At 37.2% G+C, this 21,642-nt stretch overlaps 2 protein-coding genes and 1 non-coding gene across 3 annotated transcripts; 2 read left to right on the forward strand and 1 right to left on the reverse strand.

The window, feature by feature from the left end:
• Window positions 1–1,353: 1,353 nt before the first annotated feature.
• Window positions 1,354–1,425, reverse strand: Trnaw-cca. Its single transcript has one exon. It is a non-coding gene; the product is annotated as a tRNA-Trp (tRNA).
• Window positions 1,426–5,689: 4,264 nt separating this feature from the next.
• On the forward strand, window positions 5,690–6,172 carry LOC123673357. Its single transcript, XM_045607843.1, has one exon. The coding sequence runs from the start codon at window positions 5,690–5,692 to the stop codon at window positions 6,170–6,172; it is 483 nt and encodes a 160-aa protein (XP_045463799.1).
• Window positions 6,173–15,549: 9,377 nt separating this feature from the next.
• LOC123673358 lies at window positions 15,550–20,052 on the forward strand. The gene is made up of 3 exons (XM_045607844.1): window positions 15,550–15,573; window positions 16,562–19,002; window positions 19,074–20,052. Exons 1-3 carry the CDS (start codon window positions 15,550–15,552, stop codon window positions 20,050–20,052), a joined length of 3,444 nt encoding a protein of 1,147 aa, XP_045463800.1.
• The last annotated feature ends 1,590 nt before the right edge of the window (window positions 20,053–21,642 follow it).

Consider the following 21,642-nt stretch of genomic DNA (forward strand, 5'->3'; position numbering starts at 1 on the left):
TTGAATTTCAAATTTCGAGTGATGCCAAATATAAACACAGCAGTTCGGTTCGAATAATCTATTTTCTAACCTAAAATTTTCATTTACAGTTTACACTGTTATTGTTATAAGATATTTGTTATGAAATGAAGCATTTGATTCGTTCCAACTATCTCATAAAAATATTGAAATGCATCAATATTTTTGAAACCATCAGTATGAAAATATGTAAAATATTCTGGCTCTGTAATCAATGAAAAATGTTAGACTCCACTTGTAATCAAATTTGTTGTTAATGTGTACCTACATTATAGCCAACTTTACTACTTAATTCATCTTGATTTTGGCATTGAAAATAAATGAGAAGTATTCAATGTAAATATCCACAATAGAATATTTGGTTTCTTTCAACTCACCTAATTTGTTTTCACATTAAAACAATTATGGCCCTCTTGGAAGTATGTCAATCATAAGCTCTTAGGATGAATTTATGGAATAGCAAAAGAATACAAGTATTCAATCTCAATCACATGAAAATTTGTCTAGTATGTACCTAGTCATTGTTATGCTGCTCAACTCGATTCTTCTGAGTGCACCAGAATATCTGATAATTAATATTATCTGCAATTTGGTCCCAAAATTATGATCATGTCCTGCCAAAATTCAGATAAGATAAAAAGATGAGATGTGATAATATTGAGGATGATATACATATCTTGACATCGAGGAATTCGAAAACTTTTCAATGTCTTCAAATTCTAAAACCTCAGGTTTTTTTGGAATATATTTTTTTGACAAAGATTTTAATGGAGGTTGTCATTGCGAATAATTCGATTTCGAAAATCAATATTATGTTATCGGTTGAGTATACAACAATACATCGAATAAGTTTTCTCTTCCACAAATTTGACCACATTGAGCCATCAACTTTTGAACATAATTCTAAGCGTCCATTACTATATGGTTTCAATTTTCATAATGCAACATTAATCAATTGTACAATATAACTTTGGTCAATAAAAATGACCTTTGAATTAGAATAATTCATTCTTGTCCTTGGTAACTAATTAATCGTTACCGTAGCAACCACTTTTCCCTCCGGCGGAGGAAAAGTAGAACTTTTCGATGATCCTGTCGGTCGAGAAAAGACGTTGTTATTGTACGTTTGAAAAAAAAGAGTGTATTTCGACTCCTAGTTCGGTATATTTGAATGTATTCTTGGAAAAATCTAATTGCGACAAGAATTTGAATGTTTTTGTAATGAAGGTACATCATATTATCTAACTGATGATTGTTATGTTCCTCCACAGTAGTTCGATTGTTGACAATATGAAAGCTGTAATACGGATTTACTTCAAAGTGGAAAAAGAGCAGTGACCCCGACGTGATTTGAACACGCAACCTTCTGATCTGGAGTCAGACGCGCTACCGTTGCGCCACGGAGTCTTGTTAAAAGATTGCTGATTTACTGTGATATCAGCTGCTAGGTCATTGTATTGCACGTTCATTTGACTATTGAATTCGATCTCAATTGACAAAAATAATAAATAATGAACGAATTCCCATTATAACACTCATGAAATTAGCTATATATTTGTTGAAATAATAGAATTTCTTTATAATGAATATTTGAACTCCATCAAAACCAACATAATTCTAACGTAATTTCAGCAAATATTTTCTTCAAATTTTCCAATAAAATAATACGAGTACAGATCTTAGCTGTTTTGAAACGAGCGTGCAAGAGCTCTTCAAGTGAAAATGCTTTCTAGATTCTGCAATTATTGGATTATTCTTGATTTGCAAGGATCAATGTGACATAATCAAGAACATTTTTTTTACAGAATTCTATTGAATTAACTCTGAGAAAACGTTTTGAAGGATTTATTGGGTTATTCTTATTTTCAATATTAAGTACCTATAACCTTTGAGATGACGTAGAGTAAATATTCAAAACATATAAATTGAATTTTTTGTTATAAAATTCAATTTTCAAATTCTGCACATAGAAAACGTTTACTATGAACACTTCAGAGTGAAATTGAAAATATTCTTTCTGAATGTATGAAGTTTTATATACCACAACGCAAAGCGTGCGCTGAATTGCAACAAATTCAATGAGAACATAAAACTGCAAACAATTCCAGATAATATTCAATTTCTGGCGCCCCGGCAGAGAGATCCAGATAACTCACCCCAGCAAAGAATGGCCAAGCGACAAGAATACACCGGACCGCGTTTAGGAGACAATAAACTCCATAAGAATACAGTGGTTAACTTAAATTCTCATTTTATGGTGGAAGCATTATAATCCACCTAGGTCATTTCAATTCTTCATTGGCGTCCCGCTGAGTGCGCGCCTTATGAGTTTTCGTTTTATATTACTGTCCTGCTTGTGAAAGATCGTATATTATAAACAGGTTGTTAGTGGTCGGATGGCTGGAGATGGTCCAAATACCTGTGACATAAATCCAGAAATAATTACTACAAATTTTCAATAATTCATTCGGCCTTGTCAAGCCGAGTTTCTGGTTAGGTATTTCGAGGCAACACACAGGTGTGCATCTGCTACGGTTGCTGAAATTTAAGTTATATGAATTCGGTGCTGTTCATTTCGACCAGAATCAGAGTGGGGTGAGAAATGATAATTTCAAAGATAACCGTTTCGAATGTGATTGATAAATGGATTCCTTCCTTCAATTGTTTTAATTGAATTTTCTCTTCTGGGAGCATTCACACTCCAATTATAAGTTATAATAGTGCCTAGGCACTTACAACGAATATACTCAGAACGTGAAGAGCAGGCACCGAGGTGGTTCCAAATATGTATATCACATTTATGGGCTCTGATTTTCTTCGTTTCCAATACCTATATGGATGATTTTATGATTAAGTACTCAATAACCACTAGAAAAATCCAGGTCAAGGTAAATAAAAATTACGAAAAGATTGTATCCTCGCAACAACACCCTGTATATCTACAATTCTACATGCACTATGCACAAATTTTCAACTCAAAAGTGAAGTTTTTAGAATTTTGGATACCTTTTGGTTTCCCAAACATAACCTCACATTCTATAAGTAAATTATTACACCAAATTATTGTTTAACTGAAAATGTGAAAGATTTGTATTGTATTACAGAAGCCCTGAAAAAGAATTGAAAAAATTCGAAAGCTTGGCAAGGAATAAAGAGTTTTCTTTTATCCCAAAAAAAAATCGAGTCGTTTGACCCTTATCAAAAGTTTACATTTTTTTTTTTGTTTTTTTTTTTACAATTCACACTTCATCGTGGTTCAAATATATATATATATATATATATATATATATATATATATGTATATATATATATATATATATATATATATATATATATATATATATTAAATAGATACTGGACATGGTCTATGCGGGTGCGGTGACTGTCTGCGAGGAGGTTGGCATTCATTTAGGAAACAATCAACCCACGCACCGCAAAGATAAAACCCCTCCATGGAAAATACGCCTAGAAAAGAAGATAGATGAGAACAGAAGGAAGGTTGGGGTGCTTCACACTTACCTGCATGCGTAGAATCCATCGAGGAAGCTTCTGAAGAAAACATTAAGAGTTGCGTCGGAGTACCGGGTGAGGAGTCGTAGCTGGCAGCTGAGAGAGGAGCTGGTGACAATCTGCGATAGGCTGAAACAAAAGGTTAAAACTTTAGGCAATCGCTTGAAACGTTATAACGAGAGAGTTAAGAGGTACAGGAACAACCAACTGTATTACAAAAACCCACAGCAATTTTTTCGGTCGCTTGAAGAGGGAGTAGAGGCTGCAGGGGAAGAATCGTCATCATTGAAAGAAATGTATAGAGAATGGAAATCTGGGGGGACGCGAAGACGCATGACGATGGGGCCTATTGGGTAAAAGAAGCTGAGAGGAAAGCTGAAGCGTATGACATGGAAGAGCTTGAAATAAAGGAGGAAGATATACGTGTGGTGCTGAGGAGGGCAAGAAATTGGTCTGCTCCGGGCTCTGATGGACTGCACAATTATTGGTGGAAGAACTTCCAATCAACACATAAACATCTGGCTAGAATGTTCCAGGAAACCCTGCACAACCCTTCGGTGATACCGGAATCTCTCACGCTTGGTGTAACCCACATGATACCAAAGAGAGATAAAACCAGCGACCCAAAAAACTACCGACCCATCACTTGCCTGCCCTCAATATACAAGATACTTACAGGTGTGCTCACGACGACCATTTGGAGGCACGTGGACAACTATGGAATAATGGCCCCAGAGCAGAATGGGTGCAGGAAAAATATAAGGGGATGTAAGGAGGCTCTCATTGTAGATCACCTGGTGACGAAACAGGCCAGGAAAAAGCTGAGGAATATATCTGTGGCATGGATCAACTATAAGAAGGCCTTCGATTCCATGCCACACTCTTGGCTGCTGAAAACCTTGCGCCTTTATGGAGTATCTGAGTCTGTAGTGAAGCTTCTAGAACATCTGATGAAATCGTGGCGTACGCAATTACTGGTCACCACGCAAGGAAAAACTACCGCAACACCTGAAATAAAATCAGAAGAGGAATATTTCAAGGTGATAAGCTCAGTCCGCTATGGTTCTGTCTGGCGCTGAATTTCTTGAGTAAACTTTTGAGACATGACAAATATGGCTACATAATTGAAAGACGAAAGAACACGAAGATTAACCATCAGCTTTACATAGATGATCTGAAGCTTTATGCATCCAGTGAGGGAGAGATGAAGAGAATGCTCAAGATCGTGGCATCCTTCTCGGAGACGGTAAGGATGGAAATGGGGCTGAGTAAGTGTGCGGTGGTGCATGTACAGAGAGGAAAACTGGTAGAGGGAGATGAAATGCAGGTGCAGGATAGCATATCTATCCGAAGAATGGGGTTGGACGAAATATACAAGTACCTGGGAGTTCAACAGGGTCTGGAAATAAATCTTGCCGAATCTAAGGCAACCTTTAAGGAAAAGTTCTTTGGAAGGCTCAGAAAGGTCCTGGCAAGCAAACTGAACTCAAGATCTATGTTCACGGCCATCAACACCTGGGCTGTTCCGTGCATAGCCTACTCATTTGGAGTTGTAAGATGGTCGACCACAGAGCTTCAATCAATGGATACAAGGGTAAGGGTTCTCCTGACAAAATACGGGATTCATCACCCACATGCCTCGGTAAGCAGACTATATGTACCCAGGAAGGATGGAGGTAGAGGGTTACAGAGTCTGGAAATCATCCATAATAATGTCGTGAAGGATTTGAGAGGGTACTTTCAGACAGGAAACTCACCATTGTTCAAGGTTATATGTCAGGAGGACGAGAACATAACAGCGCTCAATCTAGCAGACCGAAGAACTCAAACCGAGGCACCGACCATCGGAACGCTGACTAAACGGTGGCACGGAATGACGCTACATGGCAGGTACCCAGAAGCCCTGAAAAATAATAATGTCAACAAGGAACAATCACTTAAATATATAACAGCGGGTTACTTATATCCTGAGACTTAAGGAAGACTGGTGGCAATCCAAGACCAGGTGGTTCCGACTAGAGCATATATTAAGAACATAACAAAAAGATACTTACCATCAGATAGGTGCCGAAAGTGCTCTCATGGTCTGGAAACAATACAGCATGTCACGTCTTCTTGCTCCATCTTGGCACCTAAAGAGTATACAGACCGCCATAACGCAATGGCTAAGGTTTACCACCAAGCGATAGCTATAAGAACTGGATTGATACTCACCTCAAGGAAGCCGTACGAATACGTGCCAAAAGCGGTCATGGAAAATGAGAATTACAGGCTCTACTGGGACACCCTGATGGAGACGGATAGGCCGGTTGCACACAACAGACCGGATATTGTTATCTTCGACAAAGTTAAAAAGGAGACAAATATTATCGACGTCACTGTGCCTGCAGATGATAACATTTCTAGAGCATACACCGAAAAAATTATAAAATACGAAGATCTCGCTTTCGAGCTGAAAGAGATTTATAATCTCAGAAAGGTGTATATTATCCCGCTCATAATCACGACGAACGGCCTGGTGGAGACACATCTAGGAGAGAACACAGCTCTATTGGAATTGGATCAGGACATCATAAGCACGGCGCAGAAGGAGGTAGTCCTGTGGACGACAAGAATAGTCCGAAAATTTCTTGTCAATGGCTGAAGTTGTCTTGATCAGGTTTGATCCGACATCTTCGGGCCCAGCCAAACCCCTACGAGGTGAAGGAAAAAAAAAAAAAAAAATATGTATATATATATATATATATATATATATATATATCTATATATATATATATATATATATATATATATATAATGGCTCCGAGAGAGTATACAGATCGCCACAACTCCATGGCCAAAGTATATCACCAGGCTATTGCCATCCAAGCCGGATTAATAAAGAAAGAAAAACGGGCATACGAATACAGACCAAGCGAAATACTGGAGAACGATAGAATCAGGTTGTACTGGGATTCCCCACTCATCACGGATAGATCTATTGCACATAATCGGCCTGACATTGTCATATTTCACAAACTGGAGAACAAGATCAAAATAATAGACGTCACCATTCCAGCGGATGACAACATCGAGAAAGCCTATGCTGAAAAAAGAATGAAGTACCATGATCTTGCATTCGAGCTGAAAAAAATTTATAAACTTACCAACACGACGATACTCCCACTGATCATAAGCACCAATGGAATGGTTGAAAGACATTTAAATGAGCATACATACCAGCTCGGATTAGAGGAGAGGCTTATCACAGACGCACAGAGAGAAGTTATCCTGTGGACGACGAGGATCGTTCGGGCGTTTCTGACCAGTGCGTGAGGATGCCTTGGCCCACCATAGCCCGGAATTCTCACTACGAAACCCTATAAAGGTGGTACAAAAAAAAAAAAAAAAAAAAATATATATATATATATATATATATATATATATATATATATATATATATATATATATATATATATATATATATTATGTGGATATATATATATATATATATTATGTGGATGCAGAAGGCGGTAATTCTTGGAACTGTCAACATCATAAGGAGAGTGCTCTACCCTCATCAACAGACGGTGTTGTCCTTGGCGCACGCGTGCCCGGACAATATCGGATGATCCCACGAAAGTGTGAAAAAAAAAAAAATATATATATATATATATATTTTTTTTTTTTTTTTCTTTCACACTATGAGTGGTGTCTACATCTATGATGGCTCGGGCTGTATCAGCCAAGAGCCAGCAGAGTTTTCACTGCGGAAAGAGTACTTGCCGAATAATGGCCACCGTTCCCAACACCACAGCCTTCTGCATCCATTGTAAAGTGTTGTCTGGAAGTTGGAGCTCGGCCAGGTGTTTCGTGGTGTTAACGTGCACGAGTCCATTACTGCTGATGACTAGAGAAAATATTCTCACCTGTCTCTCAAGTTTCCACAATGTTTTGAGTTCTCTTGCTAATTCTGAGTATTTGACGATTTTGCTGTCATAAGCTTGTGCCAAGTTGTGATCAAGTGGCACCGAGAAGTCTACTATAACAGCCATCCTCTCCCTTTTCATCCACAGTACAAGATCTGGACGGTTGTGCTCCAGAGGCCTATCTGCCACAAAGGGAAAATCCCAGAAGATTTTAGCCTGTTCATTTTCTGCTAGCGCTGCCGGTGTGTATTGATATTGTATATATATATATATATATATATATATATATATTTATCCAACAGACGTATTCAGTCCCGTTATACTTGGCAGGCTACCTCAGACCCATGTGATCCGAGTGTTTTCTTGGAGTGTATATGTGAAAAATCAGCTGTTTGAAAATATAACTCCTTAGGCATCCATAGAGGGGAAAAATTTTTTTTCATTCAAGAAAGTTAAATATTCTGTTCTCTTTTTGAGACCCGTCACGTTCCGCCGACTTTTCATTCCCACATATACTCGACTGACATGTACAGCCCACCTTGTCGATCCCAGCGGTGTTGTCAGATCACAGGGTCTTAGCGCGTCTATTCGATATACCATTTTGTTATAATTGTATAAGTGGCGTTGGGAACTGAACAAATCAAGATAATATTGCATTTTTCGCATGGTTCAGCTATTTCATGAAATATGTTTATTGAATAATCTCAACTGTTACTTTGAATGAATGAAAATTTGTTAGAATGTCCGTAATTTTCGAATATCGAGTAGAAATGATCTCAAACGATTGTAATTGAATTCAGAAAATATCAATATCTTACAATATATCCGCCAATCACGATTATATTATGTCTGAATCTGGAGTTAGGTGATGAAATAAGTTATCTGAAATTTTGGTTATGAGTTCTTGTGTTTGATGAGAGCACAGCGAAACTTTTGTGAGATGAGTTGTATTTGATCGATCATTATAGCGAGAAAACATCAAGGATGGCAAAGTAGATATTATGATTTTGTTAATTTATAATGAGTTTAATACTAATACTTCTTAGTTACAACTAAATTGAATACGATAAACATTCTTAGAATTCGTCTCAGAACTGAAATCATCTGGAAAAATTAGAATATGTGAGTGAAATAGATATTGTGATCGGGTACTTGATTTAAAAACTCATTGAAAATATAATTAATACTTTTCAGTCTCAATGAAATATTTTTATTAACAATCTATTTTGCTGGAATTCTATATATACTAGGATTTAAATTCTAACTTAGTCATCATTCTGGAAACTTGGTGAATGCGTGGAAATGAATTCCATACATTTATGTTTTCTGGGAGGCTTCTTATTCCTTACATGATTCTCAAAGTGTTTGAAGTACTAAATTCTTCTCCTCTCCTGGCCATATATGACGTTTCTGTTTTACTTCTTCACTTTAAGTGACCACGTCAGTTGAAGAACCTTGGAATATAAGTATCAAATATTAGATTTTTTTTTGAACATTCTGGGCTTTCACTGCCATTATCTCAAACAGAACCTATATAAAACATTTAATATTCCTGCCTACTTCAATAGGTGTACAGGGTGGGCAAATTTCGATGTTTTAGCACTACAACTTTTAAACCATTAGACATAGACAAAATCTCATACCGATTCTCGGTCTCTTTTTCTGAGAAAGTAACAAGTTACTTTCTCAGAAAAAGAGACCGAGAATCAGTATGAATACTACTCTTGAGTATTATTCATTTTTGGCCACCTTCTTTTGTTTTCGAGTTATAAGCGAAAATTGGGAAAATACTGAAGATAGAGCTCTGAAATTGAAACATTATCGAGGCACTTTTTCACGTAAAATCCAGTAGCGGTCTTGTTTTTTCAAAAGGGTCATTAATTACGAAGCTTCGACCCAAAATTAAAGTTAAATATTGAGACTCTTAGTTAAAAAAAGATTTTTGACCATTTTCTGTTATTTATTTTGATTCAAACCACACAATGTTATATATTTTTTAAATCAGGAAAAATTAAGCTTTCAAGAAATGACACAGAAATTTAGTGTTCCCCTTTGAAAAAACATAACTGGATTCTACGTAAAAAAGTGCCTGTATAATGTTTTAATTTCGGAGCTCTAGCATCAGTATTAGCGGAAATATAAAAGTTTTTCGATATCGCCATTTTTCCAATTTTCGTTTATAACTCGAAAATAAAAGCAGGTGGCCAAAAATGAATACAACTCTTGCTATTTTCTCAGAAAAAGAAACCGAGTATAGGGTATCAGATTTTGTCTATCACCTCAGGTTTAAAAGTTGTAGTGCTAAAACATCGAAATTTGCCCACCCGGTACACTCTGTTTGTGAGGAACAAATCATATTTGGCCTCAGATATAAAACAGAAATTAACTATTGAACTGCTCAAAATAGTCATCATTTATTTTTCGTTGCAATTAAGTTTTGAAATCATAATACAATCGTGTGTTTTTTCAGATGTAAATCTGAAAAATTTCTATGCTAATTGATTTTTTTCCGTCTGAAACATATAAAACACATAATATTAATTATTCATCAAACTTCAAAAATTATCGAAAGTTTAACTTTCACATGTCAAATATCATATTGAAATCTGTGGACTTCAGAGAATGTGAATTGTCGGTGGGCACCAAGATCTATGAATTTAACATCGTTAGATTTGTCCCTTTGATCACATTTGAAGAGCACCATTCATCAGTTGAAAAATATTGAAAAGAAAATACCTGGCAATAATAAATTGAGAGGCTTTTTATATAGTTTGATGAGCAATTTATATATCATGTTAACAGACATACGGATGGAATGACATACATACAGACAAAAAGGCATACAGACGGAAGGACAGACAAAGAATTTGACCTATGATTTTTCATCCGGGAGTCGAAACTCTATTGTTTCAGATAATTTTCGGCTTATTATGCGAAAACGAAAACTTTCCTCGAAAAACGAGCGCGCAAGAACTATTTTTCTCATCTTTAACATTCTGTGTAATTCGAATTAGAAATGCATGTATGGGGTCCTAGGGAAAAATTAAAATACTCTTGGCTAGGAATAACTTTAAATATATTAACACTATCTTCCAATCTGTGATGATGACCCATCGATGCACATTGCTTATTTAAATGAACCTCTCTTTCAAAGTCGATACCTACAGAACAGATTATCAGTTGTTTCATAATTTGTATCACTAAAATTAGTGAGGCAATAATGAGTTATTGCTTCGAACAATATCATAATCTAAAGAAATTGTCTCATGGAGTATTCATAATCTATTCTATTTAAAAATATAATAATAATACCTGTCGCAATTTTTACTATGCAGTAGCTGCGCGCGGACATTGTTCCTTCATATCTCAACACAACTCATACCAATTAAACGATACCACAATAACACGAAAATTTCGAGCCCTTTTGTATATCGAATAAACAAGATCGGACCCAAATACGAGAACGCCCCACTCTGTATATCATTGTTATGGTCAATCAACGTCTCCATTCCCTCAATGTGGTTGACCGCAGATGAAAGGCAACGATTTCAATATTAGATCATCGGTGCACATTGCTTATTTCAATGAACCTCTCTTTCAATGTCGATACCTGCAGAATAGATTTCAGTTGATTCATAATTTGTATCACTAAAATTAGTGAGAAAATGATGAGTTATTGCTTCAAACAATATCATGAACTAATGAAATTGTCTCATGGAGTAATCAGAATCTATTCTATAAAAAAATGTAATAATAATAATACCCATTCCTGTCGCAATTTTTACTATGCAGTTGCTGCGCGCGGACATTGTTCCTTCACTTCTTAACACGACTTATACCAATTAAACGATGCTACAATAACACGAACATTTCGCGCCCTTTTTATATCGAATAATCAAGATCGAACTCGACATGCGAGAACGCCCCACTCTGTATATAATTGTTATGGTCAATCAACGTCTCCAGTCCCTCAATGTGGTAGGCCGAAAATAAAAGGCAACTATTTCTATATTAGATATTTCATCTTTTCTGTATATGGACCTGAAAGTAACACTTGGCTACTTATACAAGCCCAGTAAATACGGGCGTCGTCATGAGAAATACTCTTTTGGAATTTTCTGTACGCAGCTCGTAAATCATATATTTAAGCTATTTACATTATATGAAGGTGATGTATCATATGTAAGGAAGGAAAATGACTTCATGATTTGATTCCTGTATGAAAATTAGAAGGAGTATCAACTGTATATGGAAATAAAGTGATTAATTTATTTATTTCACAACAACAAACAACATCTACGCTTTGTTCCATCAAAATCGTATGAGAATGAAAAATTGTTGGTCATTCGAAAAAATTCTTCTTCTCATTTTATGTCAATGAGTTAGTGCACCATAGAATGAAATATTCTAAGATTTCGTGTGTCTGTATTGAAAGTGGTCAGATATACTCGTAAGCATCGATTTATTTCAAAAAAAGTATCTACTCTACTCTACTCTTTCGATATTCTTTTCCAAAGTCTGATTATATGTCTGAAATATCATCTTCACAAAAATAATTTCGGACATTATGTAGAGTAATTGTATTAGATGTTTATTCAGAGCAGTTACAAATATCAATAACCATAAACTCGCCAACACACTATTAGAGCTGTACGGAATGTATCTTGGAAATGAGGCTGATTTCGAAAAATAATTGAACTACTCCTTCTAATTTTCATACAAGAATCAAATCATGAAGTCGTTTTCCTTCCTTACATACATCACCTGCATATAATGCAAATAGTTTAAATATTTCATTTTCGATCTGGGTACAGACAATTCGAAATGAGCATTTCTCATGACGACAGCCGTTTTTACCGGGCTTGTATAAGTAGCCAAGTGTTAGTTTTAGGTTTATATACAGATAAGATAAAATATCTAATATTGAAATCGTTGCCTTTCATCTGCGGTCGACCACATTGAGGGAATGGAGACGTTGATTGACCATAACAATTATATACAGAGTGGGGCGTTCTCGCATTTGGGTCCGATCTTGTTTATTCGATATACAAAAGGGCTCGAAATTTTTGTGTTATTGTGGTATCGTTTAATTGGTATGAGTTGTGTTGAGATGTGAAGGAACAATGTCCGCGCGCAGCAACTGCATAGTAAAAATTATTATTATATTTTTAAATAGAATAGATTATGAATACTCCATGAGACAATTTCTTTAGATTATGATATTGTTCGAAGCAATAACTCATTATTGCCTCACTAATTTTAGTGATACAAATTATGAAACAACTGATAATCTGTTCTGTAGGTATCGACTTTGAAAGAGAGGTTCATTTAAATAAGCAATGTGCATCGATGGGTCATCGTTATAGATTGGGAGATTGTGTAAGTATATCGAAAGTTATTCCTAACCAAGAAAATTTTAATTTTTTCTTAGAACCTCATACATGCATTCCTAATTCGAATCACACAGAATGTTAAAGATTAGAAAAATAGTACTTGCGCGCTCGTTTTTCGAGGAAAGTTTTCGTTTTCGAATGTTAAGCCGAAAATTATCTCAAACGATAGAGTTGCGAATCCCTGATGAAAAATCATAAGTCAATTCATTGTCTGTCCTTCCGTCCATATGCCTGTTTGTCTGTATGTATGTATGACATTCCATCCGTATGTCTGATTATCTTTTCGTACGTCTGTATGTCCGTCCATTCATCTGTTTCTTGGTCGGCCCTTCTGTATATCTGTTTTCAAGCTACACAAAGAAAGTTGAAAATGGAGTATAAAGAAAAGTTCCCATACCATTCTTATCATTGGTACTATAGTAATGAAGCAAAAACATTCTACAGGAGCTTTTTTCAGTAGAATCTATTTGTGTAATCATTTTTTATTCCTGTTAGTTATTATAGATGTGATACAATCTTGTGGTTTTTGAATGTTAATCGAAAAAATTTCTATGAGAAATGAAATCGCTTTTTATTTCCTTTTCATAATGATAACATGGAATATAAATTGCTCATCCAACTATATAAATAATCAAAAAATTCAGTTCCACATAGCAAGTCACCCTAAAGCCTATCCATTATAATCTGTGAACTTCAGATATATTCGGTGGCCACCAAGTTCTCTGAATTTAACAGTGCCGGATAATTTATTTCGAAATTTTTCAACTGATGAATGATACTATTTGAATGTGACCAAAGGAACAAATCTAACGATAGTAAATCTTGGTGGCCACGGACAATTTCCCTTATCTGAAGTCCACAGATTTCAATAAGTCATTTGCCATGTGAAAGTAAAACTTTCGATGATTCTTTAAGTTTGATGAATAATTTATATTCAGTGTTATATATGTTTAGAAAGAAAAAGAATTGTTATTTTTCATAGAAATTTTTCTGATTTACATCTAACAAAATACATGTTTGTGTTATGACTTCCAATATTTATTGTAATGAAAAACGAATGATGATTATTTTGAACAGTTCAATAATTAATGTTTATATCTGAGGCAAAATTTGATTCGCACCTCACAAACAGAGTGTACACCTTCTCAATATGCAGGAATATTAAATGTTTTATATAGGTTCTGTTTCAGATAATGGCCGTGAAAAGCCCAGAAATCTTATATTTGATACTTATATTTCAAGGCTCATCAACTGACGTGATCACTCAAAGAAGTAAAACGCCATATAAGGTCAGGAGAGGAGGAGCAATTAGTACTAATACACTTCAAGAATCATGTAAGGAATAAGAATCCTCCCAGAAAACATGAATGTATGGAATTCATTTCCATGCATTCGCCAAGTTTCCAGAATGATGCCCGAGTTCGAATTAAAATCCTGGTATATAAAGAATACTAGCAAAAATAGAGTGTAATTGAAAATATTTGTTTGAGACTGAAAAGTATTCATTTTATTTTTGTTTTGTTATTTTTAAACCTTATTTGCAGACTTGCAGTTATGTGATATTTTCAGTTTTTATTTTAATTATATTTTCAATGAATTTTTCAATCAAGTACCCGCTCACAATATCTATTTCACTCACACATTCTTATTTTTCCAGATGATTTCAGTTCTGAGACAAATTCTAAGAATATTTATTTTATTCAACTAGTTGTAACTAAGAATTAGATCATTCCAGTTATCGATATAACATTTATATCAATGATTTTATTTTGATTCATTCTTTTTAGTTTCGATATTCCTATGAATTTCACAGAAAACGTTCAATATCTCCTCATAACACTATACCAATCTATTGTATTCTTCCTTAACACTCCTAATTGATTGAATTCAAACCGTTCTTTTTATGATTGGCCATCATTTCCAACATAGTTTTGATTGTGAAGCATGGTTTGTATTCGGTTCATTTATATAATATTTTCATTGTTCATACAAAACAATATAAAATAAAGTTATATCATAGGTAGTCATAAATCATTAAACTTAATTCTATACTCATCATGTCTGCGCCCGACAGAATCGATTTCGAACGACAATTACTCATCAAATATTCGAATTCAATTGCTTGATAATTTTTTTTTTCAAAATCCGAAGATCAAAGTGTTTGGAGAAAAATGATCGCATGCAGCTCTCCTGTAACAAGCAGAAAAACATGCTGCACTACACAATAACTCAAGTTCTATACAGGATGATTCCAAATAAGACTTGAACCGTGGAGAATAAGTTGTTATGACTCATTTGCGGTCGTTTGAGTCATATTTATTGATAACCCTCAATTTGAAGTTCTTTTGATTCTTAAAAGATTTTCTACCTTAGTTCATTTTTCTTCTTCATTTTCCACTTTGATCCCAATTCGATAATTATTTCGCTTTGAGGTTGAATAGTATGTTTGGCATGCAACTTTTGATTTGCCAGAAATATTTTCGAATCTGGCGAATTTACTTCCTTTTTTCTCAAGAGAAAGTTCCGCATTCACTAGTTTCGTGCAATCATAGGCAGGAAAATTATGAAGAATTTTCGGAAAAAGATAAGAAATTTCTTTTCTGGAAGTTTCGTTGATTGATAGGCGTGAAATCATTTTTCAATAGAATGAGTGTTCCGCATACTCTAGGCTCAACGTTGGTATATTTTTGAACGAATTGCTTCCTTATCGAAGGATACATATGACAGAACCTGTTTCGTGCCCAGTGAGAAGTACAGCTCCATCAACTTCGGATTTTCACATTTGGGACAGATTTAAAAAAAATGTATATGAAAGAACCTTTTACGTTCACGTATGCGTTTCATTCAAGTTAATAAGAAAATTTGTACCACTCATAAAATTTTCATGTATCTCTGTTCCCTCAAGCAGAATTCCAAGTTCTCTAAAAGAAAGCATTTATCACAACGACTACCTATGGAAAAATACTATTAGTTTTAATAAATTCTTCAAGTATGACTGCTAGTTTCATAATCGAAAGGATCACTATCCAATTCTCATGACGTCGATTCAATGTACCGGGTTTGTATAAGCTTCAAATCGTATGGTTTTTAGATGTATATTTCAGAAAAATGGAATATCCGATTTACGAGCTCTATAAGAACAAATAAAAAATGATTTCTATCGACGTCGGTCCTATATACCGGGTTTGTATAAGCAGTGCGGAGTGTGAGGTTTAAGTTTATATACAATCTACAGCGTTGTCATATTTAGGGTCTGGAGTAGTCGATCGAATATATCAATTATATACAGCGTGTTACTCTCGATATAAGCGCCCTCGCACTGGCCGAACCCTGAAGTTTTCTGTATATATTATGATGTTTCACCGATTTTTCACACCCGGCTGAAAATTTATCCCTGGCATCCCCGAACGTCCCTGATCAAAAATATATGGTTAAACGCTACCAGACCCGGAGTCGGGTCTGACAACGTCAGTTTTGGACTGAAAAGTCGGTAGAGTATATCGATTCGGGTCTGTATAAGCGGTCAAACAAATCTATATATATATATATATATATATATATATATATATATATATATATATATATATATATATATATATATATATAATGCAGGGTGGCTTTGTGCCTTCGGGGAGTGACGACCCCGCATTTCCCGAGTCTTCCAGGCCCTAGGTTAGCAGCCTGGGTGTCTGAAGTATATGAAGTGCTCCTGTAACGAGAAGCCAAAATCAGGGCGGTAGGAGGCAGCGGACTGGCCACCTTCGGAGCCGTCAGGAGGAAGAGTCTGTTGGGGGAAACTGTGGGGCAAGCGGCGCAGCCCCCCGAGATGGCACCGTAAGCTCAGATCAAGTCTCAGGAGGAAGAGGAGGTGACAGTTTGAACGAAGCACAGGCTAGTTCCACGGTTATCTCTGGGAGACGAGATGGGAGAATGCGATGGTCTGAGGAAGAAAACATTCTTTTAATGCGCGTTCACTTTATTGCTTTGGAGATGCAAGAGCTCACAGGACGAACTTACCGACAAATTTTAACTGAGACCTGGAATGAAATCTACCCAGAGAGACGATCTTATCCCAATTTATTAGCAAATAGAGTCAGATGGATTCTCCAGAATGGCAAATTTTCGTCGATGGAGCTCGATTCTATAATGCAGAGTGTTTCACCACTTGGAGCGGAAGTTTGGGAAGAAATGGGGTCAACTGGAAATGGTACGCAGGCGGAGACTAGAGTGAGCTTTAGACAAACCGGAACAGAGCGACGCTTCTCCAGGAATTTGCAATTGTTCTCGGGAATGGGACCTGAGAAAAGACCAAAATTGCCAAGGATGAAGGGCTCCGTCAGGTTACTTCAGGCTGTTCGGAAAATTGATGACGTATTGAACACCTGTATGCGGAACTCAAAGAATATTGAGGAGATACTGGACATGGTCTATGCGGGTGCGGTGACTGTCTGCGAGGAGGTTGGCATTCATTTAGGAAACAATCAACCCACGCACCGCAAAGATAAAACCCCTCCATGGAAAATACGCCTAGAAAAGAAGATAGATGAGAACAGAAGGAAGATTGGGGTGATTCACACTTACCTGCATGCGGAGAGTCCATCGAGGAAGCTTCTGAAGAAAACACTAAGAGTTGCGTCGGAGTACCGGGTGAGGAGTCGTAGTTGGCACCTGAGAGAGGAGCTGGTGACAATCTGCGATAGGCTTAAACAAAAGGTTAAAACTTTAGGCAATCGCTTGAAACGTTATAACGAGAGAGTTAAGAGGTACAGGAACAACGAACTGTATTACAAAAACCCACAGCAATTTTTTCGGTCGCTTGAAGAGGGAGTAGAGGCTGCAGGGGAAGAATCGCCATCATTGAAAGAAATGTATAGAGAATGGAATGAAATCTGGGGGGACGCGAAGACGCATGACGACGGGGCCTATTGGATAAAAGAAGCTGAGAGGAAAGCTGAATCGTATGACATGGAAGAGCTTGAAATAAAGGAGGAGGATATACGTATGGTGCTGAGAAGGGCAAGAAATTGGTCTGCCCCGGGCTCTGATGGATTGCACAATTATTGGTGGAAGAACTTCCAATCAACACATAAAAATCTGGCTAGAATGTTCCAGGAAGCCCTGCACAACCCTTCGGTGATACCGGAGTCTCTCACGCTTGGTGTAACCCACATGATACCAAAGGGAGATAAAACCAGCGACCCAAAAAACTACCGACCCATCACTTGCCTGCCCTCAATATACAAGATACTTACAGGTGTGCTCACGACGACCATTTGGAGGCATGTGGACAACTATGGAATAATGGCCCCAGAGCAGAATGGATGCAGGAAAAATATAAGAGGATGTAAGGAGGCTCTCATTGTTGATCACCTGGTGACGAAACAGGCCAGGAAAAAGCTGAGGAATATATCTGTGGCATGGATCGACTATAAAAAGGCCTTCGATTCCATGCCACACTCTTGGCTGCTGAAAACCTTGCGCCTTTATGGAGTATCTGAGTCTGTAGTGAAGCTTCTAGAACATCTGATGAAATCGTGGCGTACGCAATTACTGGTCACCACGCAGGGAAAAACTACCGCAACACCTGAAATAAAAATCAGAAGAGGAATATTTCAAGGTGATAAGCTCAGTCCGCTATGGTTCTGTCTGGCGCTGAATTTCTTGAGTAAGCTTTTGAGAGATGACAAATATGGCTACATAATTGAAAGACGAAGGAACACGAAGATTAACCATCAGCTTTACATAGATGATCTGAAGCTTTATGCATCCAGTGAGGGGGAGATGAAGAGAATGCTCAAGATTGTGGCATCCTTCTCGGAGACGGTAAGGATGGAAATGGGGCTGAGTAAGTGTGCGGTGGTGCATGTACAGAGAGGAAAACTGGTGGAGGGAGATGAAATGCAGGTGCAGGATAGCATATCTATCCGAAGAATGGGGTTGGACGAAACATACAAGTACCTGGGAGTTCAACAGGGGCTGGAAATAAATCTTGCCGAATCTAAGGCAACCTTTAAAGAAAAGTTTTTTGGAAGGCTCAGAAAGGTCCTGGCAAGCAAACTGAACTCAAGATCTATGTTCACTGCCATCAACACCTGGGCTGTTCCGTGCATAGCCTACTCATTTGGAGTTGTAAGATGGTCGACCACAGAGCTCCAATCAATGGATACACAAGGGTAAGGGTTCTCCTGACAAAATACGGGATTCATCACCCACATGCCTCGGTAAGCAGACTATATGTACCCAGGAAGGATGGAGGTAGAGGGTTACAGAGTCTGGAAATCATCCATAATAATGTCGTGAAGGATTTGAGGGGGTACTTTCAGACAAAAAACTCCTCATTGTTCAAGGTTATATGTCAGGAGGATGAGAACATAACAGCGCTCAATCTATCAGACCGAAGAAATCCCACCGAGTCACCGACCATCGGAACGCTGACTGAACGGTGGCACGGAATGACGCTACATGGCAGGTACCCAGAAGCCCTGAAAAATAATAATGTCAACAAGGAACAATCACTTAAATATATAACAGCGGGTTACTTATATCCTGAGACTGAAGGAAGACTGGTGGCAATCCAAGACCAGGTGGTTCCGACTAGAGCATATATTAAGAACATAACAAAAAGATACTTACCATCAGATAGATGCCGAAAGTGCTCTCAGGCTCTTGAAACAATACAGCATGTCACGTCTTCTTGCTCCATCTTGGCACCTAAAGAGTATACAGACCGCCATAACGCAATGGCTAAGGTTTACCACCAAGCGATAGCTATAAGAACTGGATTGATACTCACCTCAAGGAAGCCGTACGAATACGTGCCAAAAGCGGTCATGGAAAATGAGAATTACAGGCTCTACTGGGACACCCTGATGGAGACGGATAGGCCGGTTGCACACAACAGACCGGATATTGTTATCTTCGACAAAGTTAAAAAGGAGACAAATATTATCGACGTCACTGTGCCTGCAGATGATAACATTTCTAGAGCATACACCGAAAAAATTATAAAATACGAAGATCTCGCTTTCGAGCTGAAAGAGATTTATAATCTCAGAAAGGTGTATATTATCCCGCTCATAATCACGACGAACGGCCTGGTGGAGACACATCTAGGAGAGAACACAGCTCTATTGGAATTGGATCAGGACATCATAAGCACGGCGCAGAAGGAGGTAGTCCTGTGGACGACAAGAATAGTCCGAAAATTTCTTGTCAATGGCTGAAGTTGTCTTGATCAGGTTTGATCCGACATCTTCGGGCCCAGCCAAACCCCTACGAGGTGGAAAAAAAAAAAAAAATATATATATATATATATATATATATATATTTTTTTTTTTTTTTTCAAATCACCATATAGGGCAGGTAACTCCTAGTGCCGGGCATTTTTTTTGCCGAAGCGCTTCAGAGGGACGTTAAGAACTTTCTCACATATATATATATATATATATATATATATATATATATATATATATATATATATATATATATATATATATATATTTATATATATATATATATATATATATATATATATATATATATATATATATATATATATATATATATATATATATATATATATATATATATTTTTTTTTTTTTTTTTTAACTTCACTACGATGGGGATGGTTCGCCAACTACACCGATCCGCTTAGCGGACAAGGTGTTCAGGAGGTAGAAAGGAACTTTCGCACTATCCTTGTGGTAGCAAGAATAACCTGTTTCTGTGCAGTACTTATCAACTCTTTTTGTAGACCTAGCATGAGAGTGTACTCCTCTAGGTGTGCCTCAACCAGCCCACTGGTGGAAATTATGAGAGGGAGAATCACCACCGACCTGAGATCGTAAGTGGTCTTCAATTCGAAGGCAAGGTCTTGATACTTCGTAAGCTTCTCCGTGAATGCTTTTGATATGTTATCATCAGCTGGGACCGTGACATCCATGATTTTGGCAGATCTTCGCCCTTTGTCGAAAAGCACTATATCCGGTCTATTATGCGGTATTGGTTTGTCCGTTGTTATGACCATATCCCAATAAAGTTTATATGTGTCGTTTTCCAAAACTGTGCACGGAGTATACTCATATGCCTTCTTTGCTGTTTTTATTAATCCAGTTTCTTCAGCAATGGCACGATGGAAAACCCTCGCCATGGCATTATGCCTTTCTGTGTAGTCTGTTGGCGCTAAGAGGGAACATGAGGACACGACGTGTTGTATAGATTCCGTCCCCTGCAAGCATCTACGGCATCTATCAGTTGGTATGTTCCTTCCCGTTATGTTTTTTATATAGGATCTCGTCGGGACCACCTGATCCTGGATGGAAATGAGTCGGCCCTCCGTTTCTGGGTATAGATATCCAGCCCTAAGGTAAGTTAGTGATTCCTTTTTATTGATGTTATTTTTTTCCAGGTTACCAGGATACCTCCCATGGAGTGCCTTGCCATGCCACTCCCGAATGAGTTGCACCTCTGTTACACCACCAACCGGCCTCTCGCGGCTGCTGAGATTTAATGCACTTAAATTCTCATCACTCCGACATATAGCCTGCAAAAGAGGTGAGTTTTGTGCATGAAAATATTCTCGCATGCTTACGATTGTTTCGTTGTATGTTTTTTCTATGTTCTGCAGACCTCTCCCTCCTTCCTGTCTTCGGATATATAGTCGATTAGATGACGCATGTGGGTGAAGAATTCCGTGCCTTGTTAAGAGTGCTCGTGTTTTGATATCGAGCTCTTTCAATTCTGCAGCAGTCCACTTGATGACACCAAATGAGTACGACAAACATGGAAGAGCCCACCTGTTCATTGACATAAA

This window comes from Harmonia axyridis, chromosome 2, assembly GCF_914767665.1.
Source record: "Harmonia axyridis chromosome 2, icHarAxyr1.1, whole genome shotgun sequence".
NCBI lineage: Eukaryota > Metazoa > Arthropoda > Insecta > Coleoptera > Coccinellidae > Harmonia > Harmonia axyridis.